Below are 25,370 nucleotides of genomic sequence, written 5' to 3' on the forward strand. Positions count from 1 at the left end.
ATATATTAATACTACAGTTGCTAATAGTACTACAGCTATTGCTATTTATGCCACTATTAGAGCTACCAGTACTACTACTAAGTTTACTATTACAACAATGCCTAAGGATGTGATGGTGAAATTACCTAAGAGTTTTGAGGGGGAAAGTAAACTGAATTACAACATGCCGTGTGTATGCAGTTTGTTAAAGGGGTGTAGCAGAGATATCTTAGGAGAAGTTTTTCTTGTGAAGCTGAAACTGACAGGGCTTGTTGTGGAGGATGTTGAACTAAAATAAAAAAAATATTTGCATCCTAGTGCTATTGCTTCTATTCATATTACTGCTTCTACTACTGCTAATATTATTGCTACCGCTACTACAAATACTACTAATACTATTACTACTTCTAACAAAATAACTGCTGGTGCTATTACTGCTGCCATTAAAGCTAAGAATACTAAGGTGAAAATTTTGGGAATTATTAAAACTGTGTGGAACTAAATTGAAACACAATATGCCCACATAGGTTGTCGAGAGGACGTATCAGAAATGCTTTACGAACGGTTGATAGCATTAGGTTGAAACTTTCAGCGTGTGTTGAAGGGGAATTCGAAGAAACGAAAGGTGCTATGCGCATGCTGCTACTAATACTACTACAACTATGGCTACTATGCAAGCTAAGAGAAACAAGATGAAGCTGTCAAGGAACATTTAAGTGGATGTTGAACTAAATTGAAACAAACCGCAGATTTGGTTGATATGAAGCAGTATAAAAGAGAAAATAATAATCTTAATCATATTCCTACAGTCATCGATGGTTTTAGTAAATATGCTTGGTGTTTTCCTTTAAAGGATAAAACGAGTAAGGAAATTATTAATGCTTTTAATGATTTATTTCATAACATATAACCTAAAAAATTGCAAACAGATAAAGGTAAAAAATTTGTTAAGAAAAACGTTCAAGTATTTTTAAGAGTAAGGATATTCATTGGTTCTCTTCTGAAAGTAATTTGAAAACTCAAATTGTTGAAGGGTTTAATAGAACAATCAAAGAAAATTATGGAAATATTTTACTCGTAACAACACAAAAACGTTGGATAGATTTATTTCCCGCTTTTGTTATCAATTATAACAATTCTCATCATCAATCCATCAAAATGAACCGATATAAATGAGTTAAAAAGGGAAAAGAAAACTAATTTATTTCCTGATGTCGAAGTTCGAAAACCATATATACCCAAATTTAATGTTGGTGATTTGGTTAGAATTTATAAGAGTAAGGGTGTTTGTGATAATGGTTACCTTCCAAATTACCCAACTGAAATAAACATTTAGCTGCAGTGAAACATACAATCCCTATAACTTATGAACTGTCGGATAAAACTGGTGAGCTCATTATTGGCGGTTTTTACGAAAAAGAACTCTCAAAAGTTATTCAATAAAAACTTTCATTCAATAAATGGATGCTGCAAAGTTGAATAAATTGTCAGCTAATTATTAGGAGTTGATTTATTAAACAAAATTCCGAATCGGAAAAATAGTCAAGCCTTGACGAATTCTTAAGGTTTTCTTTAGAACTTGGAAATCTGTCAATGTTTATTAATATGTTTAATAATTTAAATTTGTTTAATACTTTTAATCTGTAATAAATGTTGATTTATTCTATGCGACCTAAAAAAACTGCTGCAACCAAATTTTTAACTCGGGCAGTTTAAAAAGGAAATATAGTTTTAATGATTAAAGGTGATGGTACATTTTTCGGTTGCATAAAAATAGTCTTTAAAAAAAGGAAGCAATAAGCAAAATGCCTGGATAAAAGTGTTATTTGTATAGATAAGATTAGCGTAGAAAACAATCTTTCAAAACTTTATTATTCAAACTTTGCTGGGATTGATGATTTACATAGAAAACAAAAAGAACATGGTTTCACTGCATTATGAACTAAAATCAAAGAAGTCGAGAAGCCGAGGAAGAATCGAACTATCCACTAAATATTAAATCATATTCAATTATTGCATTTTACCAGTTGTAGAGGAAAAATGGAATAGAGTTAAATTCTTATTTCACAAATTAATCAAATTCTTATTTCACAAGAACTGTTTTGATCTTAAAGCTCAGGATGGGAAATTGTAAAAATGTTGGAAATTTTCATTTCAAATGGTGTAAATTTAATTGAAAATGGGGTAAATTGATAGGATGATCTAGGTTGGGCCCAGAACCCGTGTTCACATTATGAAGAAGTGTAAAAATGAGAACAAATTTGATTTCCAAGGACCTATTTTCATTTTAAATATAGGGATAATTCAAGATATGCCATATTTGATGTTAAAATGATGTAAAATGAACTGAAAATGATGTAAATTGAATGGGGTGAGATACGTGGGGCAAAACTGGCATTTACTATACTACTGTCGCACAGACAAAATTGTCAATAAAAAATAATGCACTCTTTGTTATGCAAGATGGAATGCATACAGAAGGTAAAGTACCTGCGGCAAGCATGGACGAAAGAAAATCAAAAGGTAGTCAATGGTATCTCTATCAAGGATCGACTGGCACGCCTGCTTTACATTTTCAAGGGGTTCTGTGCTATTCAGTTCTGATGATAAAAGTTTCACATAAAGGGCTAGTTCCAATAGACCACGACCTCGCACAGAAAGAGAGAAAGCTTTGCCTTGTAGCATACTAGGCCTAGCATTAGGCGTATATACTTGACTTGGAATTTCCAATAGTTCCGGTTTGCCATAAGGAAGCCATAGGCCCATAGAAAACTCATCCGTGTGTGAAATCTACTTAGGACAACAATGGCATTTCTTAAAGCACTTGTTGTAACCTCTGCATCAATGATACACTTTGCTTTCCAGTAAAGCGGTTGTTCAAAGTTAATGAAAAGAACTATGGCAGATGGACCCCAGATTAAATCACCTAAAGTATGGCACTAAGGATTGGAAACCGCTAACTGGAGGGGAACCGATTCTGGAGTACTGTTTTGAATTTAAACTTTTCGAAGGTCATGTTCAAAGATGCCATTCCTAGCTTAATAGGAAATGGTGAATAGAATAAAAATGATTAAAATAGCTAGTTAATGTAGGTCAGCTTTTACAAAGGTTTTAGCACTTGACTACATAACATTGATTTTTTAACTTTATTTTCGATTTTACCACCATTGATTTCTTTGGAAAGGACTAAACAGTCCAACAACCTGTTAATTTTGAGTTTAACCCTCCCACCCCCTTCCCGGTCCTTTTAGGGTGAAAATAGGCATTAGAGTTCGTAAAAATGAACACTTGAATTCAGATTTGGAGTCATCATGCTTGATTTGATAGGGAACGACTATTAAAACTTCAAAATATTTCTAAAGACGAAAATTAATTTTCTCCCCTCATTTTCCCCTTCAAGGGCAAATTTGGAACACTTGTGTACGGGGATTTTGTTGAATTTTTCCTATCGGATTAAGCTGATTTTTCCTAAATATTTTGGTGTAAAAAAGAGATTCTTTGACAACTCCCCGAGATTTGGCTATTTTTCCCAGTCTCCGCTAAGGTGTCCTCCAGGCTTTTAATTCTTAGATTCCATTATTTATGTCCCTGTTTGATAACAGAATATTTACCACATGTCTTATTTCAGCTTTTGTAAGTGACTGAAATGTCAGGAAGACTGAGTTAATAGATGGTTCTATTTGAAAAGATCCTTGGCCTCTTTTTATTTTTGCTGGATGGATCTGTAGATTTAGATATTGTTATAAAATATACTTTCATTATCTCTCTGAGAGAGTATTTAAAAAAATATAATTTCTATTATCCAAACAAATGCTAGAATTCTTAAAACATTTTAGAAATAAAAACAATTAAATAACTTTTATCTATTGAAATACTGGAAGATGAATTTGTGTGTGAATGTGCTGACTTATCTTTAAGAAGAAGAATCAAGCTTACATAAAGTTGATGCCCTACTTGAAGATGACCTTTTAGAATTGGTAAGTCATATTTAGTCCCATTATGAGCAACCAGGCATAACGGCTTGACAAATTGTCCCAAGAAGTGATTAATGATCGCAATTGTAGATCCATCAAATTGACTGAGGTTTGCCAAGTCTAGATTTGAAAGACCTGAAAAGAAAATGAAACTTTATAGAATGCCATGATGCATAAATTAACATCTTTAAATAAATATTTATATTAAGACGCTAAAATTTTGGAAAACCACACTTCAAGGAATTTTGAGACTGTATAATTTTGATACTTAGATTGCCCTTTAGACTAGGCAGTATGGGTTAAGACCCTGTGAGTAATCAAACCCTATCAATAGTAACTGAAACCCCAATTTTTATTAAATGCTATTTATTTTAAAAGATTTTTAATTCTGTTTAGTTGTTTGTTTTTAGCAGTTTTTAGTAGCGTACAGTAAGCAAGAAGCTACTCCACCCGATGGTAAGCAAAACTTTGAAAAGAAGAATTTCGATAACAATCAATATATCAAAAGTATTTGATTTCTATGTTGATTCTACCTATATAAAATTCATAAAGATTAATACTACCATAAAAAAAAAGTCATGAAAAAAGGAAAATGTCATGATTTTATGAGAAAGGGCAGAGGGAACATCCCCCAAAAGTCAGGGGATATGAATGAAAATCATACCGGCAGGTTTAGTATATCAGAAAACCCTGCTATAGACTTTACTTTCTAACAAAATGTGAAATTTCGTATTTTATGCCATAAGAAAATTTACAAATCCGTGCATATTTTACTTTTTCCGGATTGATCGTATCAAACCAATAATCCTGATAAATCAATTGAGGATATATTCGAATGGGAATAAAATTTTCTAATAACCTTTTGTGCGACAAAAACGATGGGAAGGCAAAGAATTCCTCTGCAACATTATTTTTCCCTATAGGCATGAGATACAAATTTTGAGATAGCAATTTGGTTCAGAATAGTGAAAAGGTCCAGTAACTGTACCTCAATAGCTACTGCTAATTGCTATGACTTGACCCACCAGAACATGCAGAGAAAAGGCTATAAGGGCCTTTGCCTACACAGTCTGCATTGTCAATTCGTATTTTTGACAATGTGGACGATAAAACATTGCCCACATTATAAACGTAGTGTTTACTTGGTAAAAATACGGAAAGTTTTTTGGGAGGGGTAGTTATTTTCTGCGGGAAATGTATTCCACGAGGAGAATTTTCTGTTGAAGAGAACTAGCCCGGAGGAAGTCTCCAGGGGAGCTTTTACAAGGGGAAAATTTTTGGGATTCATACGTAGAACTGTTTTATTTGTCTTACTTTACCTTTGGCTGGTCAATTTTGCAAATGGAGGGAATTCTCCAAGGGACGTAGCTGCACGAAGTGACTATTTGGTGAAGGGGGAGGAGGGTGTATTTCTTTGGAGGAGATTTTCTTTGGTGAAAAAGCTATTGGTGGAAACTTGTGAAAGAATAAGGACAAAATGCCAAACTATGGAGTAAAGAGTGAAGGCTTGAGGAAGGAGCAGCCCCATTTTAACATGTAATTGTTCATGCTCGTTTTATTGTTCCTCCTGACAAACAGTTGAAAAAAATTTTTCTATTTAATTTAATCAGCTACAATTGTTTTAAACTATCAGTATTAGAATATTGGAAGACAGTTCATTTTGATCAAAGTTCGAAATATAAAATGCTCTTTGAGTAACAGTAAAGTGACCGTGGCGAAGCAAAGTAATTTTTTTGCCAATTTGAACTGAAAGGAAGTATCATGGCAAAACTTGGGCCAGACTGGTATTGAACAAAAGTTCTTGGAAGGATGGTTGTTCAAGAACTATCAAAATGCTGCGTGAATAGTTCTGTTGTGTCAGAAGCCCCAAAACCCCTGATATGGCACATTCATCCCTTCACAAAACAAACTAATTAGAAAATAAACGTTTATTATGCACGACACACATGCAAAATTTGCTAACGGTCACAGGCCATTACATTGCTGCAAACCAACAATTGGGAAAAGAAGCGTGAGTACTTTAAGGAGAAGAGGGGCACCTAAAGTTTTCCTCAGAGGTCTTTCCTAAGAACATGAAAGTGAAATTTATCCACCAAAATGTCCAATTGATTTTGTCTCTAATATTATAAAATATTACTATTAAATCCGGCTGATAATATTTGTACTAAGCATGAAATATGAATACTAAGGGAATGGTGGTACCCCTAGTATTGCAGAAATAATTGTACCGTAAAATAAAAGGTCAAATCTATATGGCTGCACAAAGGCAGAGCTCTTGAAGGTATTTACTGAAAAAAAAATAATATGTGGGATAAGAAAGTAGAATACGTCGTGTGGATTTGCTTCTCTATAACCCCTCCTCACAGAAAGTATGCTGTCCCTCACAATATCCAAGGTCATTTCCAAAGTAACTCCTGGAAGTGAAATGAACTATTGAGCAACTCTCATTACTTCCGATTGAGTGTGGTCTTATTTGGCTTGTGCCATCGATATCCCTGGCCTTCAGTGTTAGCTACGCAATCGATTTCTCAGATCATGAGTGAAGCTCAATGACTTTCTATGCACTGATTTAGGATGGATTCATAGGAAAACCGCTGTTAAATAACTATTGTAGTCAATGAGCTGTTACTTAAGCTATTGCATAACATCTTTTTTTAGACGAAACAAAAAACAAAAAAAAGACTTTTTTGTACATAAATGTTTTACTATTAAACAAGTTTATAACCATTATTAGAAAACTTTATTCTTAGGGCACTGAAATCGATGTTATACAGAAGGCCGAGGGTATTTTCTACTATGAAATCATTCAGACGTGGATGGTCCAGGTAAGAGCTGAGAAATTCCTTGTAAGTATAGCCACGACATCAAAAAATAGAATACAGTGGTGCATGAAAGCCACAGATTTTGGTTGTCAAATTTTGCACTCTATTCTAGTTTTGAACAATACATTCGCCTTTGCTTTCAGTAAAGGTCCTGATATGGGGGCTATAAAATTTTGTGGCTGGCCAAGAGGATCAAACAATTCAATGCATTTACTAGCTTGAAATATACATGGCCAGTGACCAGTATTGTTTGTATTTGATGGAATGCTAAAAAAATGATAATGGTATGGATATCACTTTGAATTATTTCAAGGAAAACCAAGGGTAGGCAATAAGATTTATATTTATACATGAATGAGTCCAGGTTAAATACATTGATTATTTCATTCGTGTTCATGGCGCCAAGTCTAGTAGAACACAGACATCGGGGGTGATCTCCCAATAAGTTTCAAATCGACTTCTTAGTATTTACGCAATGATTTGGCAAAGGCGTTGGTGAGCGCATACTCTAAGAGAACGTTCCCAGTTCTAACAACACTCATGTCTTGAGTGCATGTCAAGTCTAAAACAATTACACCACGAGTCTTTGAAAACGTTTAATTTGTTTTTTTCTATTTTTAAAAAGCTGTGAATCGTTGTCCAGTGTTGCAAAGTCAATTCATGTAGAGTTCTGTAGGATTTTTTTTTTTACTAAACGATAAACTGTACAGGTGTATTTCATTGACCTTGTACAAAAGACAGGACAGGCCAACAAATTTAAAATCGCGGGGGGATAGGGTCCAGCATCCATCAGCACTAGCACTCTTTACAAAGGCTGAGGAAAGTTCTGAGAGGATTTTTCCATTAATAAAGATAAATCGGTATAACTACGAGAACCTTAGGCAATATGTGGCTGATTGGTGACTGTATGGAAACGAGAAGTTTGATAATATTATCGTTGTTTCTCATTTTTCCCACTGCCAATACAACAGATCTAAAAACTCGTCATTTTCGAACAAGTAATATTGCTAAAGCGAGATTGACATTTGCATCAGTTGTGGCAGCAATTGTTCTTCTCAAAATAAAATTATTTGGGGGAATTTGTAACTTATGTCAATCTTCTTGGGAAGCAGCCATTGGGATATATTGAATATTTTATGGTTTGCTTTACTTGGTCTCCAGTTCAGGTAGCTCAAAATAGGTATCGACAATAGATCTATAGTCATAGCCAATTGCCAGGCCTTTCAATTGCTTGTATGACTTTGGAGTCATCAACATAAATTGCAAGTAGCTTGCATAGTTTGATGAATTATTACTAGTGCCCACCAGTGTTCCATTAATCTACACATTAATTCGCCTGAACAGGTTGCGAAGGATAAAGTTTTGATAGGAGAGACCATCGGTAGTAAAATAAGCGATATTTCATGATTTAATTTACCAATCAAATAATACTCCTTGGTCTCCACCCCAGTTAACTCAAAATCAGTATAGATATTCGATCTATAATCATACCCCATCACCTTGTCTCTCAATTCCTTATATGACTTTGGAGTCATCAACATAAATGTCATTTAGCTTGCATAGTTTGATAAATTATTACTAATCCTGACCAATGTTCCATTAATGTACACATTAATTTGCCTGAACAGGTTGTGTGGGATACAGTTTTCATAGGATAGACTGTCGGTAGTGAAGGAAGTTTTATTGTCAGACTCTTTCCTTACCAAAAATTTAAATAAGTAAATATGGATAATTAATCAATGAAATAGTCTTTATTGGAAATTATTGGAAAATGTAAATTTTTCCGACAGAGGTTGCTCAGGAAGAAATTGTTCAGAGTACCAGTGCTTGACACTGACATCAACATTTTAGCATTGAATAGATCCAATGCTGAAGTCATTGATGGATGCGATTCCTTGTAGGGGAGATAAATCACCTTATTAGAAGATAATTTCTTTTGATTTAACATTCCTTTTCTTTTACTCTTCTTTTTTTCTTCATACTTTTCAGAACTATTGTTGATGTCTATCGCTTCTCACATGAGTAGAAACTGATGAGTGAATGACGACCATTCATCTTTTTTAAATTCTTCCCATGTCGCTGAGATTTAATTGTTTACCAACAGCTCTTGCTGAAAATCTAATATTTTCCTTAAGACTCTCCTTGAAATTATTACCCGAGCCCCAGTCCAGCAGTGTCGAGGCAGCAAAATTTGTTGTAGCTGGTACAATATTTTCCTTGGCAAGGGGTAGTGCAGAATAAAATAGCCTAGCAAATCCACTACCAAGACCATAGCCAGACATTGTAGAACGTTTCTTGTAATATTCTAGTCCATAGCCTATTTGATGGGGACTTACAGCACCAAAATGACAATAAACGTCAGAACAAAGAAATGGGATTCTTCTACTGTTAATCTCGAACGGTTCAAAAATTGAATGTAACGACAAACAAGCCCTTTGTTACAGCTAAAAGATCTCCGAGTTCAGTTCTTAGTTTTAACAAACACATTTCCAAATATGAAGTGTATACGGGAGCATCCTGGATGTCTCTTATATTGTAGTGGAGAAAATTCTTCTCTGTACCTTTTCTCTCCAGATTACGTAGAAGGGGAATATTCGAATTACCAATTCTGGTGGATCCCACAAATGAACTGTAGATAAGGATACAGCTATCCGAGGAGAAATTGGGTGCACAGTCTGAATAGATAACATGACCTTCTCCACTGAAAATTATAGCTTCGGTACCATCATTTTTAAAAGCATGGACATCACGTAAAGCGTCACCGAGGAAAATTCTTTAATTCCCAACTGAATTGGTAATGTAAATTCTCCTCTGTTCTGTTGAATAGTTGAATGTGAAACCACCTTTTTTGTGAGTCAAAATTGTTTTGTTCATAACTTGACACAGCTCAAGAATATTGTTGTACTCCTTGTAGGGTATAATGCCAAGAGAGTAATCATCAGAATCAAAAATCGAAACCATTTCTTTGCTATTGATTGGCCACTTTAACTTCACTTTAAGGCCTTATTTTAACTTCATATAACATCCCGGTTTTTAGAACATCGAATGTATTCTTGAAAATACAATCGACGAGTGCAGCTTCCCATCTGCCCTCAAATTTACTGGCGGGTGAAAGTTGAGTCCAAAAACCAAATGTTTTATTCAATTCGTCGTAGATAGGATCGGAAAGATTGGACATAAATGTCACAGAGAAACTATTAGGACCTGAAAATGCTTTGCATGTCCTCAGCAGCTATCCAAGAATCAAATTCAGAGCTATAAAGAAGCCAGACAACTAACAACTGTTTCTTACCACCCCGTGTTCGAATTTTTATTACTTTTTAAATTTGATAGAAACCCCTGTATTTAAATTTTTAGAATTCACTGTAATAAAATCCTCCCAGGATCTCATCGTCTTTTCTATTGCCTAGATGATAGGTCAAAGGTTTTTCTCAAAGACTTTTGACACTTTAAAAAGATAAGTGTCAACTCCTTTTTTCATAAATATTGCTTGTACGACTGATACAAACTATATATCCCATTAAGAAAATGCCTGTCATTCCGCTTTTATTTGAATATTTTTCGAGATTGGACATAAGATTGGACATAAATGTCACAAAGAAACTATTAGGACCTTACAATGCTTTGCACGTCCTCAGCAGCTATCCAAGAATCAAATTCAGAGCTATAAAGAAGCCAGCCAACTAACAACTGTTTCTTACCTCCCCGCGTTCGAATTTTTAATACTTTTGCAATTTGATAGAAACCAATGTATTTAACTTTTTAGAATTCACTGTAATAAAATCCTCCCATCATCTCATCGTCTTTTCTATCGCTTAGGTGATAGGTCAAAGGTTTTTCTCAAAGACTTTTGACACTTTAAAAAGCTCAGTGTCAACTCCCTTTTTCATAAATATTGCTTGTACGACTGATTTAAACTATATCTCTCTTGAAGAATATGCCTTTCATCCCACTTTCATTCGAATATTTTTTGAGAATAATGTCAAGTGTATTGTTGCTGTGACGAACTTCAAGAGGACTAAGATTTGACAAGGAACGTTGAGGACTTGGATTGTAAGGTCGCATTATTCTATCCAAATAATGAACTAAGATGCCAGGGTTTTTGAGTCTACTATATTTTGATATGAGATGACGAATGGTTGACGACGACGATGACGATGGCAAATATGCACTGGCAGGACCGAACTAGGTAGAATAGAAAAATGATTCTGAATAAACTGATTAAATGCCAAAATACGGCAAAATACTGGCACACAAATCTTATAAAGTTTAATCCTGACAGGGAAGGGAGAGGAAACTTAATTCTATTGATAACTTTTATTCCAAGTCTTTTTACTATTTGGAGCATCCCACGCGTTGAATCTTGCATTATGTAAGCGGAATTGATACTTTTTTGTCGGTTTCTGCTTAATTGTAAACACAGTACCAGAAGAAGGTTGATCACATGTATTCCATAACCACAACCAAGACTTTCCAAAACTTCTTTACTTTTTTCACTTCCGGATGTATATAACACAGGGGCTCACGTGACCCTGAACACACATATTCTATCAAAACCAGAGCCTTTGTGGAATACTTCAGACATTCCAATATCTGGTAATAAAAACAAATTCAGGTTTGGCTTGGAATTAGGGCACTTAATTGAAGTGTTAAGCAAATAAAACGGGACTTTAATTGCTAAAAGTAAACTACACAGTATACTTTTAAACATTTCTACATTTATCCAATTTCAATTGCGCTTTCGATATCATTTTTAATATATTACTAACTGAAAGTAATTCTTAAGGTGTGTTTTGATTAAGGTTAATAACAATGTATCCTTACGGTTTGCCTATAGCCTGATTGTAAGCTGAAAGCAGAAATTTAGGCTGGCCTGGATAAACTTGTTTGTTTAAAATTATGGGGGACTTGAGTCAGGAACAACTTTGTACACAATGTAACGAAAAAGGCTTACTGCAATAGCTTGCATATATTTACTCTGATAACAGAGTTTGCCTAGGACAATGGTGACAGAATTTTTTATTTATTTTGGAGATGTATTATGAACAATTAAATCATCTCAGACAATTACTCTATCGATTTGGCTAAATTATCAGTTATAAGCCAAGAATTCAGTTCAATTGAATTAAACATAACATGCAATCCCTCAATTAATTTAACATGAGGTTCAATTGCCCTTTTCTGATTATATGACTCTTACCAAAATCTATAGTGATAGTATAGATTTTTAATTGATATTGATGATGATCCCCGGCCACCATCATTGCACCTTGATTCTGAATTGTTTTCATCTAAACTTTGGTTTTCCAGCTCATTGATGGGGTACTCATTGATGGGAAAAAAGCTCTGAAAGGCGCCATAAACTTGTACATAATCTATTTTTCTCTCTCTTTCTACGTTTGTGTATGTACAAATCTATTGAATGAACAATAAAAGCCGAGTTAAAATCAAATTGTTCGCTTTGTTAGACATATTTACATATACAAGAAACAAAAAAATAAAACCACAGATTTTTTCTAATAATAGAAAAATGACTTGTAAAAACAAAGAAAAAATATTTAAAAAAACAAGTTACAATTTAATAAAATATTTTTTTAATTTGAAATTACCGACCACTTGTACACATTTATTAACAAAAAGTACTTATTAATGATACACTATAAAGAAGTCTCCACTAACTCATTTGTAAAAATGTTTGCGAAGGCTAGCGCAATTACAACAGTTTCAATCGTGGGATGTTATTTTCAACAAAATGGTTTCTGTAGTTTTCTATGTCAAAATCATTTTTTTACATAGTGCGTGGGCACTCCCTTCCAACATTTTTTGATTTCCTTGTTGTGTGTCAATATGAAGTTAACCATCGGACTCACAAACACACCCCGGGAAATCATGTTGCTTCCCGTCTTCAATAAAATTTTTTTTTTCTTAGCTAATCCTTAGGATGATGTCCAAGACCATATCAGGAAAAAAATAATAATACCCCTGATAAAGACCAAATTCATCGTAAATCTTGTTAGTATTTTTGCGGATTATTTCCAACAGGGTGAGCACATCACTTGACAAATACAACTTGCAGTATTCTGCGCCATTTTTTCACCCTCCCTTTGCTCTCACCTTTTTGTAAAGTCATATTCACCAGGGGTGCACCTAAGAATGTGAAGATTGTCTTAAAACAATTCTATTTAGGGAATATTCTTCCCAGTTAATCTCAACATGGAGATAATATAATCACTAGGGTAAATGTCATTAACCTTCAGCAAATCAAACGGATCATTCGGAAAATGTTGCTCGAGAAGGGGAACAGTGTTGCAACCCTGATTATTTTTCTGCACTTGAATCAGTTCAACTCAAAGATTCGGGGGAAAAATGAAGGAACCTAAAAATTGAACTTTACTCCTGTGCTCAACACCGGCTACAGCATGTTTTAACATAATTTCCAAAACTAGCCACTTTTCCGATGATTTAGGTAGGAAGTTATATAAAAAGCTGTCTTCAACACACACCATCTATACCTCCATCTCTTTTAAGTTGTTGTATTGCTGGTAGCAAAAGCTTCAGATTGTAGTTGAAAATGTTTATAGAATTCAGGAAAAATAGCCGCTATCTCATTTTTAAATTACAAATAACTTTAAGCAAGGGTAAAATGTTTGGTTTCTGATTAAAAAAAGCAAATAAAAAACATCCCCTGACTTCCCTTTTTGTAAATAAAATTTTGAATGACTGAAGCTTAAATCCTATCCTTTCTGTCAAAGTTCTAAATCTTAGTCTCAATGAATTCTCAAATTTTTTGACAAAGGTGTGGAAAATGCCAACGGGGTCTGTTAAAATAACACGCCCGTCATCTAATTTAAATCCACAATACATTTTTCAGGGACGGCATGGAATTTCTCAGTCCTGCGCCAGTTTGCACAGGACTCAATTCACTGGTAAAAAGGCGCTTGTCATATATGTCCTTAGAAACATCACTACCAACAATTTCCATAGGACGGTTCAGCTCATCTGTAATGAATTCGAAATCTAAGGGATAAGGGGAGACGACCTTTAATCTTGCGATGTCTGGTCAGGCGAAATTTGATTGTTATCGAAGAATTTTTTCCGTGTTGACAGACCGGAGAAGGCATTCGTTGATTCCCGCTGAAACTGAAAGGAATGGACTGAGCTTTATCTTTGAGAAGGGGAGGGTCTTATACCAGTAATACAGTTTTATTATATATATATATATATATATATATATATATATATATATATATATATATATATAAATATATATATATATATAAATATATATATAAATATAAATATAAATATATATATATATATATGCATATACATATATATATATATATATATATATATATATATATATATATATATATATATATATATATATATATATATATATATATATATATATATATATATATATATATATATATATATATATATATATATATATATACATATCCAAATAAAAGAAAGTTTGTCCGGTGTGGTCGTCTGAAGGAAGAGACTAATGGAGATGAAAATGAACATATTCGGGACCAACTTTTTATATTCTTTTCAGTGGTATAAGTTAAACTTTAATATTTTAAAATAACTCAAATTTGTATCATGGATTTAGTAATTGTGATGTATCAAACACTTTGTGATAAAAAAAAGATTTTAAACAAGAAGCAATGCAGCTCAATATTGGCCGAAACTCTAAGAAACAAGAGTCTTGATAGCAATAGATACATCAAAAGAATCAAATTTTGATGCTTATTCAAAATATATAAAATTTATCAAGTTTTATGTCAAAAATCAAAATTGCGAGCCTGATAAAATTTGCTCAATTGTCTAAAAAGCGGAGAAACACCCCAAAGACATCAAGTGGTCTGAATGAAAATCACACAACCAGATCCAACATTTCAGAGAAACTTACTGCAGCGGTTTTAACCTCCAATATAAAAAAGTATGAAATTTTGCTGGAAGAAAGATCACGGATGTCTGTTTATTTGTTGCTTTTCCCCAGGGGTGATGGTATTGAACAATAGATCTTAGAAAATCGTGCGATGGCGCGTTTGATTGGAAATCAAAAGCTCAAGTACTCTTTTTAGGTGACCCAAAAATTTTGAAGGGCAGTTAAGCCTCCCTCCCACGACTCTTTTTCCCCAGAAGTCACTTAATCAACATTTTGAGATAGCCATTTTGATCTGTACAGTCGAAAAATTTTGTAGCTATAACAGCAGAAAGTACGTATCCTATTACGGGCTGGTCATAGCCAAGGTCCTTTCTGAGGCACTCTTGGGGATCAAATAACTCTTAATAGAGTTGAATATTAGTTATGTAATAGCTTTCTTTGGCAGTGAGCGAAGTTCAATACTAATTTGCACAATGGTTTAGGCTGGGGCCATAGGAATAATATAGTCGCTTAATTAGTTTTGTAACTATTGGAGTCAATTAACTGTTACTTGTTCTGTGTACTAGTTGCGTAATAGATTTCTTTGACCTTACATGAGAGCATAAATCTTTGATGAGAAGTTCATTTCACACTTCTAAATTGAACATTGGTTGATGCTATTATTATTATTTCGTGTTTTAAATATCACAAAACCGATCAAATTCCACTCTATTGGACATTAAAAGACCAGAGGAAGAAAATATTGATGAAGTAAAAATAAGAGCTGCAAATGCTGTAGTAAAAAGAGCAGTGGGCAGCAGATTAACTTGGCTTGATTAAAATTCAAGCTTTAGCGTAAAGAGCAAGGTATTTAGGAGGAGCCAGCCTCTTCATATACGTCATAATTTTTGTTTGTTTTAAGTCTTAAAGTTTCTCCTTTCTTTTAGTTGAAACAGCTTGTCTATTTTATTTAATTACATATATATGGAAGGGTGCAGTAGCCAATTCGTATTTTTAATGATTTTTGTATATTTTAAGCTCGACTTAGACATTCAATTAAAGTTTTACTTGTTTTAAGATTTATTTATTCAATTTGGTATTTATTTTATGTTTTTTTATACAATCGTTTATTTAATATCTTTTATAGAACCTATGATAGAACCAAAAATGTATGTCACCAGACAGGGATTTTTTCTTAGGTAATGTACCTTTACATGTGAGAGTCACAGGGAATATAGATATAATTTATTCAAATAAAAAGGCTTAATATTTTTGTATAGTAATAGTTGCACTATAGCCAGAATTTTCACTGAAACTGCACTTTTAGGAAATCATATGGTGCTTTATGATGGATTTATCGAGTCTAAATTATAAAAAAAAACTATAAGAATTAGACTTTGAATTTATTCATTTAACTGCTTCTGGCTACCAGTGAAAAAAAACACCTAAAAACACTAGAAGATATAAGAAAAAGAATTTAAATGAAAAAAATTGATTTACAAAAAGAAAAATACAAACTTACTGCCGGGCAGCAATCCATAGAGGTTTCTTTATTCTCAATACCGTGACGTTCTATTTTTAAAAGTAAATTTATATTACTTGGAACACATATATAGTCTATGGATAATAGTTTGAATTTCACTTTAATTACGCAAAAGGTGACTACAATCATGACTAGAATCAATTACAACAATCTCACTTTAATTGCAAACACTCGGCCTAAAGTTGCCTCAATTATAATATGAATACAGTTATAACTAGAATTAAATGAAACATTATCTCTCTAATTGGGATGCAGAGGCCCCAAATTGCTCCGTTACTAATAGGAATACCACTATAACTACAATTAGAGGCATTAATCTTAAATGCTTATTATACATTTGAACCTCGAGCAAGCAACATAGATTACACTTAGGATTATCATTTTAGAATACAGTTGACTTCCATACGTATTTATGGATTTTCACAAGATTGGTGGTAGAATACACGTAATGAATACAACAGGCCACATACAACCAACTTTTTTTATTATGAACATTCAAGACATTGATACTATAGTTATCAAAATGAATATGACAGGCCCTATAGGCCCCCCCCCAAAAAATAAATAAATAAATAAATAACTGTCTTTAACATTAAAGAAGTTGATGTTAGAATTATCATAATGAATATGACAGGTCTCATACTCCCAACTTGACATTAAACAAAAATAGGTAGTAGAATATACAAAATGAATATGGCAGGCCCCACATTCCCATTTTATTCTTAACTTGGAAATTTGAACTAAGAAATTTCTTCAAATTTTTCTTAAAGAGCTAAAAAGACATAATGTATACTTGTAACAAAAAAATTTGGTTATGATATTTCTTTATTCTAGACTGATGTAGATCCATTATAGGCAAAGAGACCAAGGGATTGGGCAGGTGGTAGATGAATAGGAGTCGCACTATACAGGTGGTAAGTTGACGAACTTTCTAATTATTAGATGGATTTTCTACCCATGAATGCTACAATTCCATCAATCACCTTGCCCAATCAATCTCAACAAGTGGAGGATCCCGCAACCATTAGCGGGGAAACTGAGGATAACCCTGGCTATGACGATTGCTATGTAATGGAGACTCTTTTGAAGATAGTTGAGAGGATCCTAAGTCTGGGGATCTAGAAACAGCTATCCCATTTTTCTCTCTTGATGAACTCAAACCCTCTCTCTCTCTCTCTCTCTCTCTCTCTCTCTCTCTCTCTCTCTCTCTCTCTTTTTCTTTTATTTCTTTTATTTGGACTGAAAAGTTCTGCAGTTAAGGAAGCATTCGATACTCAGACTCTTACTTGTGGTGATTTTTGTTCTTTTTAAGCCTTATTTGAACATATTTGTAAGTTTTAATCGTTTAAAGATTTATTTATTCATTTGTTTTTGTAGCTGTTACAAGGTTGTTTGCTATGATTATTTATTTAATTTCTGTTTTTTAATTACATTTTTACATCAATAGTAAAATATTTTTCTTCATTATTAGCTTGATTTGAGTGTTCCATTTATGTTTTACAGATTCTAAGATAAATTTACTAATTTAATAAGTACCTGTTGTATCTTTGTTTGTTATGATTGTTAATTAATTTTTGTTTGTTTTGGGGTTCATTTATTCTTTATTAGTAATGTCTGGTCATTGTGAGTTTGAATTATTATTTTTTTCTGCTCATCTTAAGTTTAATGTGGCCTTTATTTTCTGTGAGAAGATTTATTTTGGAAAGTTTTTATTAATTAATTTCTCTTTGTTTTGATCGTTCAAGTTTTACGTTTTTCGACGTGACCGATTTCAAAATCAGTTTTGTTTTTAACATCAGAGTTCCATCAAAGTATCAAAACTAGTGTCAAAGTTACCCTGTATCAAGGTAAACGAAGCATTAAATCAAATAAATTATCAAAGTAGCGATAAGTAGCTTTCATAACTTACAGTCCTTGTCCCTTAAATAGAATTTACCCTGTAAATCATTAAATCAAAATATCAAAGTAAACAAAGTACAAAGACACAATCAGCAACTTACATAACTGAGAATCCTTATCCCCTGAGCTGGGGAGAGAGGGGTGTATTTCAACCATGGCAGAGCAGTTATTTGGTCTTTGGACTATTTTGAACAAAACAGTTGTCTCAAAATTTCGACTGAATGCATTGGTGGAAAGGAGGGGAATCTGGTTGCCCTTTGATCATTTTTTACTCTTAAAAGTTGTTCAACTATCGGTTGGTTTTGTCAATTGTCTTGATCATGATTTTTTTTTCGATATAATGAAAAATTTAGCTCAAAATAAGGATTGTTTTTAGTAATTATTTTAATATTTTTTAAGTATTTGGACCATTTTAAACACAATGGAGATATTAAATTTCGAATTGATGTATTTGGGGAAAAAAGGGCATATGGGGCTATTCGCTCTCCGATTGCTTTTGACTCTTAAAGATGAAACTAGAACTTTCAATTTCCAATCAAACGAGCCTCCTCCAAAGTGCATCTGACCACCCCTTAATTAAAAACCTTATATGCCACCGGGGCATAGATCTTAATTCTTACACTTTTACACTTAATTCTTAATTCTTTTTAAAACAATAAATAACTTTAGCGTAAAGAGCGAGGCGTTGAGGAGGGGACAACCCCTTTCATATACGGAACAATTTCTGTTCGTTTTAAGTTTTAATATCACTCCTCTCTTGCAGTTAAAAACACTTGTTTTTTTATATTTAATTTCTGAACGTTTTTGAATTAATGCAAGTTTTGATTTTGGCTCACTGCACATGAATAATTAAAAAGAAATTTGTCCATTAATTTTTTTGCCCAATGGCTCTCTCATAGTTTTGATCGGACGATTTTGATAAAGCAAAGGGGTGGGGGAGGAGGTCTAGTTGCCCTCCAATTTTTTGTTACTTAAAAATGCAGCTAGAATTTCATTTTTTTACAACCATTTTTGTTAGTTATAAATATACGTAACTTACGAATTAACTTACGTAATGAACTTCTATATTTGTGTATTTTTATTTTGCATATGAGGGGGTTTGCCCCCTCGTCAATACCTCGCTCTTTACTCTAGAGCTTGAATTTTGTCCCGAATCTTTAAGAATGACCCCTGTATCACAAAGGCCGTAGAATAAATAGTTGAAATTACTAAAAATACTTTAGCGTAAAGAGCAAGGTATTGCAGAGGAGACAAACCCCCTTATATACGTAATATTTCCTGTTCGTTTTAAGTTTTAATGCTGCTCATTACTTCCAGTTGAATTTTTTTATTTATTTTCTCAATTTTTTTTTAAATAATGCTAGAAAACCCTACGCCCGCTTCATGAAAATTCTCTTCCCTCATTATAAATTCCTCCATGGAAAGATCCTCCAACGTAACCCCCTCCCCCCGACCCAACCCCACCCCAACGCGAAAAAGTCCCCCCGAATACGTCCGTACACTTCATAATAACCATTGCTGTATGTAAAAACATTGATCAAAGTTTGTAACATGCAGCCCCTCCCCGGGGACTCTGGGGGATGAAGTCGTCCCCAAAAACATAGTTATTAGGTTTTCGACTAAGTTGAACAGAATGGCTATATCAAAGTTCTGATTCGGTGACTTTGGGGAAATAATGTGCGTGGGAGGGGGCCTAGGTGCCCTCCTATTTTCTTTGGTCACTTAAAAAGGACACTAGAACTTTCAACTTCCGATATAATGAGCCCTCTCACGACATTATAGGACCCCTGGGTCGATACCATCACCCCTGGAAAAAAAAACAAATAGACACGCATCTGTGATACGTCTTCTGGATAAAAATATAAAATTCTACATTTTTGTAGATAAGAGCTTGCAATTTCTTCAGTGGGTCCTCTAATACGCTGAATCTGATGGTGTGATTTTTGTTGAGATTCTATTAATTTTAAGGAGTGTTTCCCCCTATTTTCTAAAATAAATTTTCTCAGGCGTAACTTTTGATGGGTAGAACTAAACTTGATGAAACTTACATATTTAAAATCAGCCTTAAAATGCAATTCTTTTCATGTAACTATTAGTATCAAAATTTTGTTTTTTAGAGTTTGGGTTACTATTGATTCGGGTCGCTCCTTACTACAGTTCGTTACCACAAACTGTTTGATAACATGACTTCATACAATCTGAAATCTCCTGTGACTGTTGTTGTGGCGAATACCAAGACTACTACAGTGAGTATGCATATGACTATTATTGGAACTATGAATCTAAGGTCTGCTGATAATAGCTTGTATTGCTACTTTGAGCTAATATTGCTACTTATGGAAATATCACTGCTGTTTTGTGAGCCTATTCTAGACTCTATATATGTTTTTATACATTTACCTGTAATTATTGATGCGCTTTCTTCAATACCTTTCATTGGTTTTGTGCACAAACTGATTTTTGATATAACACGGGGATGTACCTCTTCAAGTAATTTGTTGGATGCAACACTCATATTCTTTAGCCTTTCAAAATTCTTCATTGTTTTCAAAAGACTGTCACGTGTCACAGCAACTAAGCAGATTTCTGTTATTCTTACTGGATTCTTTAATCCGGTCGTCTCAAGATCAAAGAACACAAATGTGTTAATTTCCCTTTGGGCTTCACCTTGATTTTTTACCTAGAAAGTTTGAAAAAAACGAAAAGATAAGAGTCTAAAAACAGAAAAATATGAAACATTAAAGTATTAAAACTTGAGAAATTTGAAAACGGAAGAAAAGAAATAAATGAAAATAAAGATGTGAAGAAAATAAAAAAAGGAAACATACCATTAATGCATCAATAGCATAATTTAAGATTATAGCCTTTTTATCCCGGTTATCTCGTAAAACTTTTGATCCTTGAATTATTTTGTTTGGCTTCTCATTGTTACTCGTGTTTCCAAATTAAACACAGCTTTCATTCAGAGAAGAAAAACATTTATAATATCACTATTGCACTTGGAATTAAGTTGACTTTAGTAGTTCTAACTTAAAGTGACCAGAAATTACTGTAAATGAATAAATAAAACCTAAAGCCACAGAAAATTTAATGGATGATATTGCCAAGCTAAATCTTTCTATCAAAAGAAAGCTAAAAATATCAAAATTCTATATAATCACAAATTACTAAGCAAGCTTAAAGAAAAAAAAATTCCTAAAAACAAAAACATTTGTAATAATCAATTATATTACAATATTTCAAAAATTCAGAATTTCGGCGTTTTTATATTGATTATCACTTCACTAAATTTGTAGAAAATTGATACCTAAATGAATCATAGGGAGCACAAAAGCGTTCCCTTTTGTGCCTAATTGATACCTAAGTGAAGTGCTATGTCGGCATATTATATTATAAATTTTTTTTTTAGATAAGGGATCTTCTTTTAGAAGGAGCTGTCGTAGAAATTTTGTAAAGGGCTCATTCGACCACAAACTTTAAGGGCTACTTCCCTTTTTAATTGTTGGAAGTGATTGGAAGAAAACCACCTCCCCACACCCAGCATTTCCCTAAACGCATACAATTAAAATTTTGAGATAGCCATTTCGTTTCAAGTAGTTGAAAAGTCCCGAATTTATGTGTTTGAGGATGACGAACTCCTCAAAGCCCTTGGGGTGAGGGTTGTAAGTTATGCCCTGGGGGCATTTAAAGTTTTCATAGAAAGGTCGGTCTTATAAACTTCGGGATTGGTAACCAGAAATTCCAGTACCCTTTTAAAAAGTCAAAGAGATCGGATAGCAGATCCCCCCCTCCCACACGTCACAATTGCTCGAAGTACATTTAATAGAAATTTCGAGTTATCCATTATTTCAAAAATAGCCCAAATGTCATAGGCTGCGCAGTAACACTCCCTAAGTAAAGAGTGGTGTGGAAACATTGTTTTATTTCTTTATTTTTTAGACTAGGGCTCTTTCTATAGAAGGAAATGTCATAGAAAATTGCAAATGCTACTACTCTCTCTAATAGTCGAAAGTAATTGGAGGACAATTAGTCACCCCCACGCCAATTATTTCCCCAAATATATCCAATTAAAGCTTTTATAGCCATATCGATCAGCGTAGTGGAAAGGTCCTGTAATTATTGACTTTGAGGATGAGAACCCCCTATATCTCTCAGTGCAAGGGTTGTAAGCTATTCCCCGGATCATATAAGGTTTTTATGGAAAAGGTGTCATATAAACTTAAGAGAAGACTCATTTAATTGGAAATTGAATGTTTTAGTTATCTTTTTAGAGTCTAAAGTGATGGAAGATAACTATATTCCCCCCTCCTTTCCTGGACATTCTCTTTTCCTTGAATGTATCCGATCAAAATGGCTGTGAGACAGCCATTTTGTTGACAATAGTTCAAAGAGCCTGTAACAGAGTCTTCATGGTGGACCCCACCCCCTAGAGCCCAGGGGAGGGGGACAAATTTTGTAAGTTTTACCCCGGGACATTTAAGGTTATTATGGAACGGGTGGTGGTACCAATTTGTTCACAAAATTGTCCAAAGGTCACATATCAAGGCCTTTGGGGTTGAGACACCCGCCTCCCAAAGTCTGGGGGCAAGGTTTTTGACTAGGCTTGCTTTATTAACTACTAATTACAAAAACTATACATACACACAACCGCCTGGGGAAGGCTCAAACAGCCTGATGTTACACGGCTGCAATCCTTTGATTCTCAACCTATTGATTTAAAAAAACAAAACATAAAGAAGGACAAAAACACTGTCACTCAATTACCCTTTAATACCAAACATACATAAATAAAGGCTAACAATAATAATAAAAAAAGATAAGAAAAAAAGAAATTTTTTTTTATCTCCCCACTCCCAATAAATATTGTTTAAATTTTACTTTATGTGACCTAATGTGTTCAGCCTCCCTAATGCCAGCTAGGATATCATTCCAAACAGTCGGTGCTAAATACCAAATTCCGAAAGCTGTATGTGTGGTGTCTCAGTACTCAACAATAAAATTATCCGCCTTTTTACTCTCATACCTGTAGAGTGAACGATTTATTAAAAAAAATCGGTAAAAACTGGAGGACATACATCATTGCAACATCGATACGCAAAAACAGCAGCTTGATAATCTTGAACCTGACCTATGTTAAGCGCTCGTAATATCTTAAAACATGACGCTGTATCATTCACATTTTCTACATAATTACCAAGAAGTCGTACTGTTTTATTTTGTAGGATCTGCACTCTTTTAAAATTTGCATAGAAATTACTAGACCAAAGGACACAACCTTAAGAAATATAAAGCGCAACAATGGTGTGATACAATAATAAAAGAACTGATAATGGTAAAACATGCATTAATCGACGCAAAATTCCAAAATCTCTAGCAACTTTAGCTGCAACAAGATCACTATGGTTCTTCCAAGATAGTTTTCAATCAAGCTGGAATCCCAAATAACGCACTTCATACACCTGTGACAAAGGCCTACCGTTAAAAATATCTTTTTATCAACACATGGAGGCTTACCAACTCTCCTATAAATCATAAATTAGTTTTATTAACGTTCACTGACAAAAGGCTCAAACTTGTAAATACATAAAAAGACTTTAATACCCTATTTACTTTCAACAACAAATCTTCAACAGATCGACTAGACACAGTTAAAGCAGTATCATTCACAAAAGTTATAATAAAACACTCAGGTAAGTAGAAACGCATTGAATCAACAAACACAAGGTATAGAAGTGGTCCCAAAACAGACCCCCGAGGTACAACACACTTCACTTGAAAAGGAGAAGAAAACACATCGTTTAATACAACTTGAATAGATCTACCACTTAGAAAACTATCAAACCACTTCAAATAGTTACTACGAACTCCGAGGGATTGTAGACATTTGAGTAGAATACTAAAATCCACTGTATCAAACGCGCTTCTAAAATCGATAAAAATAGTCAAACCGATTTCACCACGTTCAAAGCATTTATTTACAGTATCACAAAGGGAATGCACGGTGTCTGACGTCGAATGACCTTTCCTAAAGCTGAACTGGTTTTTACTTAACATCCCCGTTTTCATAAGGTGGTCATAAAGCTTTTATTGCACAATTTTTTCAAATATTTTTGAAAACAAGGGTAGGATTGATATGGGTCTATAATTTTCAATTTCTAGCTTAGAACAACTTTTGTTAACGGGGATTACTTTTGCCGTTGTACGCGCATCAGGGAATATACCAGTTTAGAGGGAAAGACTGATTATATGGACTAGACATGATATTAAGTAACACATCATTGACTTAAAAGTTTTCAGATTAATGCCATCTGTCCCTGCTGAATTTGATTTGATTGTTTTCATAACCTTCATAAGTTCATCTCCAGTACAAGGCTGAAATAAAATTTCATTTCCAATTCTTCAATCATCCACAAATTCATCTTCCAATAAATCATTATTAAAGTTCATTAGCCCTTGCGCCTGTGCATTTTGCCCAACACTTGAAAAAAACTCAGCAAATTTATTCGTGATACTCATTTCATCATTAACAAGTTCTCCTTGAATCAGTAGCGAATTGGGTGGAGCTTCTTTCTTCTTTCCTAATTGGTCATTAATAACCTTCCTAATTCCTTTAGTATTATCCTTATTTAAACTCAATTGGTTTGCAAAGTATTCTTTTTTAGCTTTTCTTCTCATCGACTTTACTTTATTGCGTATTATTTTGAATTCTTCCAGTTTCTTGGCACATTCACTATTTAAATATTCCACATACACTTGATTTCTTAAATCTGACACTTTAAGAATTTCAATAGTTATCCAGGGCTTCCTGAGCTCACACTTACGTGGTTTCAAGAATTTGACACGTCAAGTCTTATCATAAATTGGCTGTACGACCCCCATCATACGATCAAATGCACCAGAAGCGTCATCTTTCATATCCATAATCTCACGAAAATCAATGGTACTCAACTCTTCGCCAAACCTCTTTTGTTTTATTTCTTTTTATTCGGTCACAAGGTACCGCTCCAACAACTGGGAAATGGTCCGAACAAGAATATAGAACCACATTGGCATAACTACGGTCCAGATACTTAGAACCAACAAATATATTATCAATGAGAGTGGCTGAATGACTCGTAACACGTGTTAGAATATTTACTAGGGGTAAAAGATTTACTATTTACTAGGGGGCAACCATCAAATAAAAAAAAATAAATCAAAATTCACTCCGTTCAATGTAAGCAGATCAAAGTTTGTTAGTTTGTTAGTTATGCCCCAGGGACTTATAGTTTTTA

General features: G+C 33.8%; 2 protein-coding genes across 4 annotated transcripts in view; both read right to left on the reverse strand.

Moving 5' to 3' along the window:
* The window catches only part of LOC136024826 (three-prime repair exonuclease 1-like), a 28,335-nt gene extending 7,530 nt beyond the window's left edge, over positions 1-20,805 (reverse strand). The window contains exons 1-2 of one of the 2 annotated variants that reach the window (XM_065700306.1): positions 20,497-20,805; positions 3,916-4,088 (exon numbers count right to left, since the gene is read on the reverse strand). In XM_065700306.1, coding sequence (XP_065556378.1) covers positions 3,916-4,088; positions 20,497-20,638 — 315 coding nt within the window. In that variant the 5' untranslated portion in view covers positions 20,639-20,805. The remainder of the gene's footprint in view (positions 1-3,915; positions 4,089-20,496) is intronic. The other variant, XM_065700305.1, reaches the window with a different exon arrangement.
* The window catches only part of LOC136024828 (protein Skeletor, isoforms B/C-like), a 257,728-nt gene that overhangs the window by 80,398 nt on the left and 151,960 nt on the right, over positions 1-25,370 (reverse strand). The window lies entirely within an intron of this gene.

This window comes from Artemia franciscana, chromosome 3, assembly GCF_032884065.1.
Source record: "Artemia franciscana chromosome 3, ASM3288406v1, whole genome shotgun sequence".
Classification (NCBI taxonomy): domain Eukaryota; kingdom Metazoa; phylum Arthropoda; class Branchiopoda; order Anostraca; family Artemiidae; genus Artemia; species Artemia franciscana.